Source organism: Mus pahari, chromosome 12, assembly GCF_900095145.1.
Source record: "Mus pahari chromosome 12, PAHARI_EIJ_v1.1, whole genome shotgun sequence".
Classification (NCBI taxonomy): domain Eukaryota; kingdom Metazoa; phylum Chordata; class Mammalia; order Rodentia; family Muridae; genus Mus; species Mus pahari.
The window spans coordinates 82,827,101-82,836,730 of record NC_034601.1 but is presented as its reverse complement, the minus strand read 5'-3'; the positions used below and the strand labels follow the sequence as shown (position 1 = coordinate 82,836,730).

At 44.0% G+C, this 9,630-nt stretch overlaps 1 protein-coding gene across 6 annotated transcripts in view; it reads right to left on the bottom strand.

The window, feature by feature from the left end:
- Positions 1-9,630, bottom strand: part of Itsn1 (intersectin 1) — a 184,505-nt gene that overhangs the window by 122,124 nt on the left and 52,751 nt on the right. For all 6 annotated transcript variants that reach the window (XM_029544799.1, XM_021209493.2, XM_029544802.1 and 3 more), the window contains exon 4: positions 8,346-8,409. In XM_029544799.1, the coding sequence (XP_029400659.1) occupies positions 8,346-8,409 (64 nt within the window). The remainder of the gene's footprint in view (positions 1-8,345; positions 8,410-9,630) is intronic.

The following is a 9,630-nucleotide window of genomic DNA, read 5'->3' as shown; positions in this document are numbered from 1 at the left end:
AAAAAAAAAAAAAGTTCTAAAATTGGTTAGGAATAGTGGTGACTCAATTCCATGACATTTCTACAAACCATCGAGTTACACGTGGTAATTCCAAACAGGAAAGTTGTTTCATGAATTACACTGTAATTAAATGTTATTAAAGTGGGATCTGGAAATAGTGTTTATTTCTAGGGATGTCCAATTAAATCCCACTTACTCTGTGGTGTCCCTCGTCCACGGGAGATGGCAAAGGATGCCATCCTATTCTGGGACACTACTGTGCTGAGTGGCTTTTGAAGCCCGCCCTGCACATTCAGCACCGACACTGTACTTAGGAGTATGCTTGCTGCTTCCAGATGACCCTCAGGCAGCCACGGACAAGAGCAATCTGGACTGAGTTTTCAGTGGCAAAGGAGGCAAACGGCAGAGAAACCCTGAGATCTGCACTGGAAGCTGCTACCCGCCCATACTCACAATATAAAAAACATTTCACACTTCTCTTCTTTTACCCTCAAATAAAAGCATGAAGCATAAGTATGGCCTGCAATAAAAATTAAAGCTCTCTAAAAGTGTTAACGATTGTAGAGGTCAGCAGAGTCACGTTGGAAAATAAAGATCAGCAAGCAGGGAGGAGCCTGCTGACAGCCTGGGTCCTGTCATCATCGTAGTTGTTGTCGTGACCCTCGCAGTGACCCTCGCAGACCTCGCTGAGTTCCCCGGCTCCTTCGAGCTTCACTTCACTTTCCTTACACTTCCTGCACACTTGGATTTATTGTTCTACAAACCAGTTGCTCTAAACTTTGCCAAATTTCTTTTTCTTTTTCTTGTCAGTTTAGAAGCATTCTCTATACACAGAAAATTAACTATTTAACTGCAAATTAGTTGAGTTTTCAAAATGTAGTCTACTGATTCTGTGTGGATCTTTGCTGCGTAGAAATTATTTATTTTATCAAATTTTGGCCTTTTGTTACATTTTGACAGATACACACTGCACTTTCAATCCACATTAACATCTCATTTTCTACATGTTGCTATGCATTCAGTGTTCTTACAATGGTAGACATTACCAGATTAGCTTTGCTGAAACAACCCCAGGTGATGTGATGTGATCTGGTCTCCATAGCTTGGTGGCATGTTCTGTTTTTCCTTTTTAAGGTAATTGGTTTTGGGACTGGAGAGAACTAAGCTGCTCAAAAGAGCTTACAGCAAGAGCGTAAGGACCTGAAACTCTAGCACCTACATAAAAGCCAGGCATGATGGTGGATGCTTGTGATTCTCTTGCTGGAAACTGAAGCACTCAGATCTGCCCTGGGGCTTCCTGGCCATTTATCTTAGCCCCATTGATGGTCCCAGATCCCAGGAAAAAAATTTGTATATGTGTTTGAATCAGGGTCTTATGAACATCTAAAAATAGATTTTCAGGGAATATACTACTTACAATTTTGGTAAAAATGGTAAAATTTCATAGAACACATTTATTAGTAAAATTTCATGAGTGCACATGCATGTGTGTATGCATGAATATAGGTGCACAAGTGTGTGCATGTGTCTGTATGGAAGTCAGAGGTAAACTTTGGGGTTTGTTCCTTAGGAACTATATCCACCTTGGTTTTTCTTTTCTTTTTTCTTTTTTTTTTTTAATTATTATTTTCTTTATTTACATTTCAAATGCTATCCTGAAAGTCCCCTATACCTCCCCGCCCCTGCTCCCCTACCCACCCACTCCCACTACTTGGCCCAGGCCTTCCCTTGTGCTGGGTCATATAAAGCTTGCAAGACCAAGGGGCCTCTCTTCCCAGTGATGGCTGATTAGGCCATCTTATGCTACATTTGCAGCTAGAGACACAAGCTCAGGGGGTACTGGTTAGTTCATATTGTTGTTCCACCTACATCCACCTTGGTTTTTCGAGACAGGGTTTCTCTGTGTAGCCCTGGATGTCCTGGAACTCACTTTGTAGACCAGGCTGGCCTCAAACTCAGAAATCCGCCCACCTCTGCCTCCTGAGCGCTGGGATTAAAGGTGCGCGCCACCACGCCCGGCTATGAATTTTTATTAGTCATTTATGCTACACTTAATTGTATTACCAAATTTCTAAGCGTGACACTAATGCCTTAGTACCTAAGTAGAGAAACAAAGGGTGCTATCTTTTCTTTGCAATATTTTTAACAATCTTCTCCAGTGTCTTTAGATGAAGACACTCCTGAGTACATGTGCACTTGGTTCAGAGCCAAAAACAAGCATTTCACTGCTTAGAATGATTCTTAGTCGGGATGTCTGCTCAGTAACTTGTCTTACTCATGTGTTTATTTGCTTTTAAGACAGGGTTGCAGGTAGCCCAGGCTAGCTTGGAACTCGCGACAGAGAGAATGACCATAAACTCCTGCTCCTCCTGCTCTAAGTGTTAGGACTACAGACTCTGAAATGCCACACAATGTGTTTCTTGGTTCACTGACTAGTTATTGGCACTGTTATTGCTTCCTTTATGTTGTATGAGAGCTCTGATGTGGAACTATCCTATAGTCACTAGGAAGTCAAGGTCCCTGTGTTTATTTAGTTCTGTTTTTCAAGTCTTAATCTCTATCTTCTGGGTTGATGATATTTTGCTTTGGTCTTTATCTACTGAAAGAAATAACCACTGTTGACAGAATCTCATGATCCTAAATGAATATTGTATCTCTGGCTTCAACTCTAGCAGGTCAAAGTGTTGTGAAACTCACACACTGAGAAAGTCTGCTTGTTTTTGGTTCTGCATCTGTATTTGGGATAGGACCTGGTGGTCAATGAGCTGTTCTAGTTTGCAAAAGCTTTCAGATGAAAGACACAAGTGAGGTGGTAATCTTTCCTTTTTCTGCAAAGTATTTCCAGCATGCTCAGCTACTTCAAATGCTTTACAGGAGAGAAAGGTTCCCAGTAACAGCATTTTCTACGGTTAAACAAAGGAGCAGGCAGATGCCCACCCTCCACACTTCTCCTGAAAGGCAGTCTTGGTGGAAACTAGAACATTTAAATTAGGCCTTTAAATAAGAGTTTAATTAGAATAATTTAGTCCTAGCCTCTGGGGCTTCACATGCAGGCACCAAGCACAGGTCTGCTATGGCTGAACCTCAAGTCTGTAGTTCTCAAAAAGACTTTTTCCCTGAATTAACAAAACATGACTAATAAGACTCCCTAGTAACAGAGCTCACAGGAAGTTCTGGAAACACAGCTCCTCACAAGACTCACCCTCTCCCTCCCTGCTCCAGAGCAGCTGCCATTCCACTGCTCAGGGGTTTGGCAAAACAAAACATGCTAGCTCTGTCATCCTTTTCATATTCAGCTTGGGATTACTTCTCCAGTGAACTCCCATCCCTCCTAAAGCAATTCAGTCTGGACAACATCAGCACCAAGAAGTGTGTGGTAAACCCAGCAAGCAACTATTGCACGTGACTCTGGAAGCTGACGCTGGAATCAGGTGAGACAGGAGCATAGGTGTCAGCCCTGTTTGAAGAGGCTTAGGTATGGTCTTGCTGAAGGAAGTGTGTCACTATGGGTGGGCTTTGAGGTTTAAAAGACTCCTCTAAAGCCGGGCCTGGTGGCGCAGGCCTTTAATCCCAGCACTCGGGAGGCAGAGGCAGGTGGATTTCTGAGTTCGAGGCCAGCCTGGTCTACCAAGNGCAGGCCTTTAATCCCAGCACTCGGGAGGCAGAGGCAGGTGGATTTCTGAGTTCGAGGCCAGCCTGGTCTACCAAGTGAGTACCAGGACAGCCAGGGCTACAGAGAAACCCTGTCTCGAAAAACCAAAAAAAAAAAAAAAAAAAAAAAAAAGACTCCTCTAAGCAGTCTCTGTTTCCTGCTTGTGGTTAAAGATATGAGCCATCCTGCTGCTAAGCCTGCTTCTGGCCTCCCTGTTTCCCCGTGACCACTCTTATCTCAGTAAGCCCACAAGCCCACAATGCACCAGTCCTTCTGTAAGTTGCCTCAGTCATGGTGCTTTATCACAGAAATAGAAAAGTAACTGTTATACCAATGATGTGCTTTTCTTGTTTGATTTATACAAATAAAACAAATCATACACCACTCTCTCAAACTGTTGGTGGGAAAATTACAACTCCAAGTGGCAGGAGAGCCGTATAATCATTTACTTAGAACCATCAACTGCATGCGTATGGATTGACTCTGAAGGTACATTTAACAACATAAAGCACACGGCTAAGAGCTGTTCATAACAGTATTTCTGTAATCACTGTGTCATCAGAAACCACAGTACAAGGAAACAACTTAATGTGGATGGGCAGAAGCACTACGGCATGTAGAACCATGGAGGCACGCCTGCTACCATGACAGGTGCTATGTGCTGAGAAGAAAACAAGGAACAAGTGATCAGTGGCTTCCAGGATATATTAAGAAAGGCAAAAAAATTAAAGTAGTTTTATAGCTTACTGTTAATGTAAAGAAGAAGAAATAAACTATACGTAAACACAAAACATACATTCTGTGCCTGCATTTAATCACAATAATAAACAACAATAAAAAATAACAAGAAACAGTGATCTAAGTGAGGACAGAGAATGAAGAGGAGACTGGGAGCACTCCCCGGCATACCCAGAATGCACTGCTGTTTTCAGAACCGTGTTAATGAAGCGCCACACAGACATGCCACACACAGGCCAATCATCTGCCATTTGGTGCCCACTAACATAAAAGCAAGGCCAAGCAATAAGGAAGATTAAACCAGTTTGGAAATTCATTCATTAACAACAACAACAACAACAACAACAACAACAACAACACACACATACACACAAACACACCCTCCCTTTGGATGCACCTGCTACAGCGTGAGCATTATCTAGAAATTAAGAATAGACCCAGTCTCTACCTTCTTGTTTAGAACAAATCAGATTAGTGTGGGTGGTGCTGAGTATGCTATGACCAGAGTGAAGGGCGGGAGCTTTGTTTCAGTGGTCAAGCCCCAGATAGAGACTCCCCACTGAGAGGTGGGAATGATGGGAGAGGAGTAACTAGGTGAACTTAGGACAGGTTCACCAGAAAGCACCTCTTTGCAGGACGACAAACTGAAACCAGCAAGACAGTGAGCAGCTATGTGTGTTCTGCAACTGTAGGAAGGAGACACACCACTGCAGTGGTCCTGAGGCGAGGAGAGACCTGCCCCGTGAGGAACAGAGGAGTAGCTTCTGGAGTAGATGCGGTAGACAAGAGGCTGAGATGACAGCAAAGAGGAAACGAGACAAAGCCAAAGCAGGATCATACCGGACTTGGACATCTGGTGACAGCTTTGGATTTGGTTTCAATGAGAGTCTTAATTAACTTACTAATTAGTTTTACGTGTATGGGTATTTGGCTGCATGAATATATATGCACCATGTTGGATTTGGTTTCAATGAGAGTCTTAATTAACTTACTAATTAGTTTTACGTGTATGGGTATTTGGCTGCATGAATATATATGCACCATGTACATGGTTGCTGCCTTTAGAGGTCAGAACAGGGCATTTCATCCTTTGGAAATGGAGTTACAAACAGTTGTGAGCCACCATGTTGGTGCTGGGAACTGAACAGAATGCTCTTAAACACCAAGCCACCTCTTCACCTCCTTAATGGAGAGTTTTAAATGTCTGTCTGTTTCCTGAGGGCAGGGGTTCATTTCTGAAGCTGACCTCATGTAGCACAGGCTGGCCTTAAAACTCTGGCTCTCCCTGTTTTTCTACCTTCAAAGTGCTGTGAATATAATAAGCATGTGCCATCATGTCAAGTACGGTTTAACTTTTTTAAACAGATATATTTTATTTTCAATTGTGGGTGTGCATCTAAGCATGTACATAAACACCAGCATCCTTGGAGGCCAGAGGGGTCGGGTCCCTTGGAGCTAGAACTACAGGCAGTTGAGAACAGTCAATATGGGTGCTAGGAACTGAAACTCAGATTATCTCTGAAAAGCAATTTGAGATTTCATGGTGGTAAGATCTCAGGCTAATGTGTGAGCTGCCTTCAAGACCCAGCTCCAGTACCTTTACTGAGTAACATGGTCATGAGTTCAGCTCCTCAAGCTGAAAATTTAAAGCTACAATGAAGGGCAGCTTCCCAATGTCACACTCCTGTCCCCGGGCCAGAGTGTACTTGTCATTACAGAGAGGATTAGGATGGGCTCTGACACAGGTGATCCCTGTGGCGGGAATCTAAGGAGGAACAGAGTTCTGCTTCTGCAGCAGCTAACTGTCCTGTCCCACTCTTTCCCGTCTGTTTTTGGCTGCAGAGCTACATTTTAACTCTGGATATACACAGATGAGCAGAAAACGGCATTCCAGGTAACTGGCTTCTGGACTCTTGATCTATAACCTCTTCGTGTTTAAGGACTGCTTGTCCCCCAATTGGATTTCCAGTGAAGAGTATGAATACGGAAAGTTCAGTTCTCTGAAGGAGTCAGGTCAGAGTGTGTAATGTCAGCCTATAACAATGGCCAAATGACACAGCTCCTAGAAATCCTTCTCAGTAAGGAGCGGGAAGGAAACTGGCAGATAGCGTTTGGCAACCGAAATGCTTAAAATTATTTCCTCTTCACCCTGGTGTTGAGCGGAAGAGAACAGAGCAGACAGACAGAGAGAGCCCTGTAATCCCTGCTACTCTGGAGGCTGAGGAAGAAAGACTAAAATTCAAGGAAACTGTAGGCAATATAAGCAGGACTCTGCATCAAAATAAAAATTTAAAAGGTGAGGGATGGGTACGAGGGACACATGTGAGTCCTTATGTGTGCAGCATGCGTCCAATCCCCAGCAACAACGTTTTCTGGTATTTTGTGTTTTCTTCCCTGGGATAGGGTCCCAAGCTGTAGCTCACACCGGCCTCTACCTCAGGACCCCTGGTCTGACTCCCAACTGTCAGGACTACATCCCAGTGCTAGCATGGCTGGTGCTAAAATGCTTCACAAATGAGACCTCGGAACTTGGTTGTATCATCGGCTAAGCACAAGTCAGTGGATCCTGGAAGGCAGGCTCTAGAAATAGCCTTACTGCAGAGAAAGAGTCAGCACACCAGGCTGTAGCCCAAGAGAAGCCTGCTACGAAGCGATCGGGTGTCACACAAGGGCACCGTGATTTGGACACACACCTGAGCTGGCACAGCCCCAGCACCTGCTTGTGGACTCCCTGCTCAGGGGCTTCCTTTTTCTCAAATCCACCAGCAGTTAGAACTGGAACAGAGTCACAGGAGCAAGCTCCCTTGTGGAAGGAGGACAAAGACGGGCTGGCAAAAGGCAGACAGCCCAGGACAGCATGGGACTCTGACGTCATTCTGAATATGTGTCACAACAGGGTGCATGTGTGTATGTGTGCACGTGAGTGCTATATTTCCAGTGTAAGCTTTAATTTTCCAGAACATTATTTTGTATAATGTTGGCACTTAAGAACTGTGCATGCTGAGTTCTGGGGTCAGAAAGCCACAGGTGGTATGTCAGTCTTTCCGGTGTCCGTGTGTTGGTCACTCAGGGAACAAGTACTCAGCTGGAAAGCCTAGTCAAGTGGAAAGGCCATCTCTGATGCTAAGCCCCACCTTCCTGGGATTTGTTTGCTGGCTTACTGAGTAAGTGTCAACTCACACATTAAATCCTTCATGTATAATTTGTTTGCTAATCCACTCAATTTTATTAAAACAAAACAAAACAAAACCCACAAATGCCAATTATTATGATTAAATACCGAAATAAAAAAAGTGCAAATATATGTTCCCAGTCACACAGACAGAAAGTGCTTTGGCCAGGAGTACACATTCCGTGCTTTTATTTACTACAAGAGGCCTCCATAACACCCACTCACCCAGGAAATGGAGCTACACAGTCCTGGTGGAAACCACACAGAGAAAAATGTGACTTCTTTCAGGTCAGTAGAATTCAGCACTGCCTCCCAAAGTTGGGAACCTAAAACCCAAAACTATCTGACAGCTTGTTTTACTCACGATTGTGGCCAAACTCCTATTTGTACAACAGTCAACACAGCATTGATCAGGTACACACTGTACCAAATACTTGTGACGACTACTGGTTCTCACACAATGAAAGATAAGGAATAGTTCCATTAGAGAGAAGAAATGGGGACATTCAAATTAACTGAAGGATACACATGAAGCGAAAACAAATTAGCAGGAAACTCCTCAAATTCAGATATTTCAGTTACAATCTCACTTCTGTGCATAGCACTGCCATTTAATGTTTGCCCTTTGCAGCCCTTTGCAAAAGTATTCTTCTGGTAAGAAGTAAGACAGTATTCTAGGCTAGACCTGCATGCTCTCTTTCTACATAAGAAACTGAGCTTCTAAATAAATAGAACAGAACAGTGTTTTGCTTTATATTCTGCTTATGTAAAATTCCCACTTACCATATTTGTGCTAAGACAGGCTGAGGTAACCCAGATTGGAAAAAAAAGTTCCTTGCTTGATCACCTGTAAAGTAAGTGGGAAAGGTTTCAGGAAAAACAAAACTGCAGGAGCCAACAGAAATCCTTGTACAGCAAAACCACATCATTATTTAAGAGGTGGTTATGCTATAAACACCACTGACCCCAAGGGAAAGGTCAAGGGTCCCTGACTTGAAAGGGCCTGGGTCTTTGCTGGGATGACCGTCCACTTTAAGCTGTAGTTTAACAAGATGAGCTCCCCAGCACTACTTCAACAGCTTGGGTGCCAGATAGACCTCTAAGGTGCAGGTTAGAACTCTACCCCAGGCCTGATGTTACTGAGAGGGTGGCGATTTTAAAAGGCACAGACAATTGTCGAGAACTGAACCCATAAGCCAAAACCAAGCTTTCTGTTTTAATGCCTGGCTGTCTAGGGTGTAGCAGTACAGTGACAGAACAGCATACAACAAGGGACACACAGCGATGCCTCAGTTAACGTCGGACAGACAGCCACACTTTAGAAAAAGCTTTTACTCTGAATGTTGATACTGTAAGTAATGACACAGAATGGGCAAGAATGCATAAAAGAATTCTGCCAGTCAGGCAACTGGAGATCTTTCATGCACACAAATAAACAGCACCTCCAAGAAAGCCCAGGTGCCCACTTTCTGCCCAGAACTGGTGAACTGGGACTAAAGGTCACAGACAGGCACACAAGGGACTTCCAGGGCCAGCAATGAAATCCTTAGAAAGTGTTTGCTGTCTGCTGTTTCCTGATTCTGTTCCAGGTTAGAACTTTGTTCCAGGGACCCCTTCCTGCCCTAACTTAAAGAGTGTGATCCTCTGACTAAAACCAATTCCCACCAGAAGGAAGGTCCAAACCACTGAGCTAACACTCAGGAAAGCCTGCCAGGTTTGAGAGAGGCTCTGGGTAAGGGTGGGAGCCTGCTGAGCCAAGGTCCTGAGCTGGGTCGCTGACAGCCATGGGAAGACAGAAGGAGAGGACTGACCTACAGTCTCCTCTGCCCTCACCACCCAAACACACACACCATGATGATGATAAACAAAGTTTTAAAAAGAAGTAAGTGTACTGGATAGCTTTGTGTCAACTTGACACAGCTGGAGTTATCACAGAGAAAGGAGTTTCAGTTGGGGAAGTGCCTCCATGAGATCTAGCTGTAAGGCATTTTCTCAATTAGTGATCAAGGGGGGAGGGCCCCTTGTGGGTGGTGCCATCTCTGGGCTGGTAGTCTTGGGTTCTATAAGA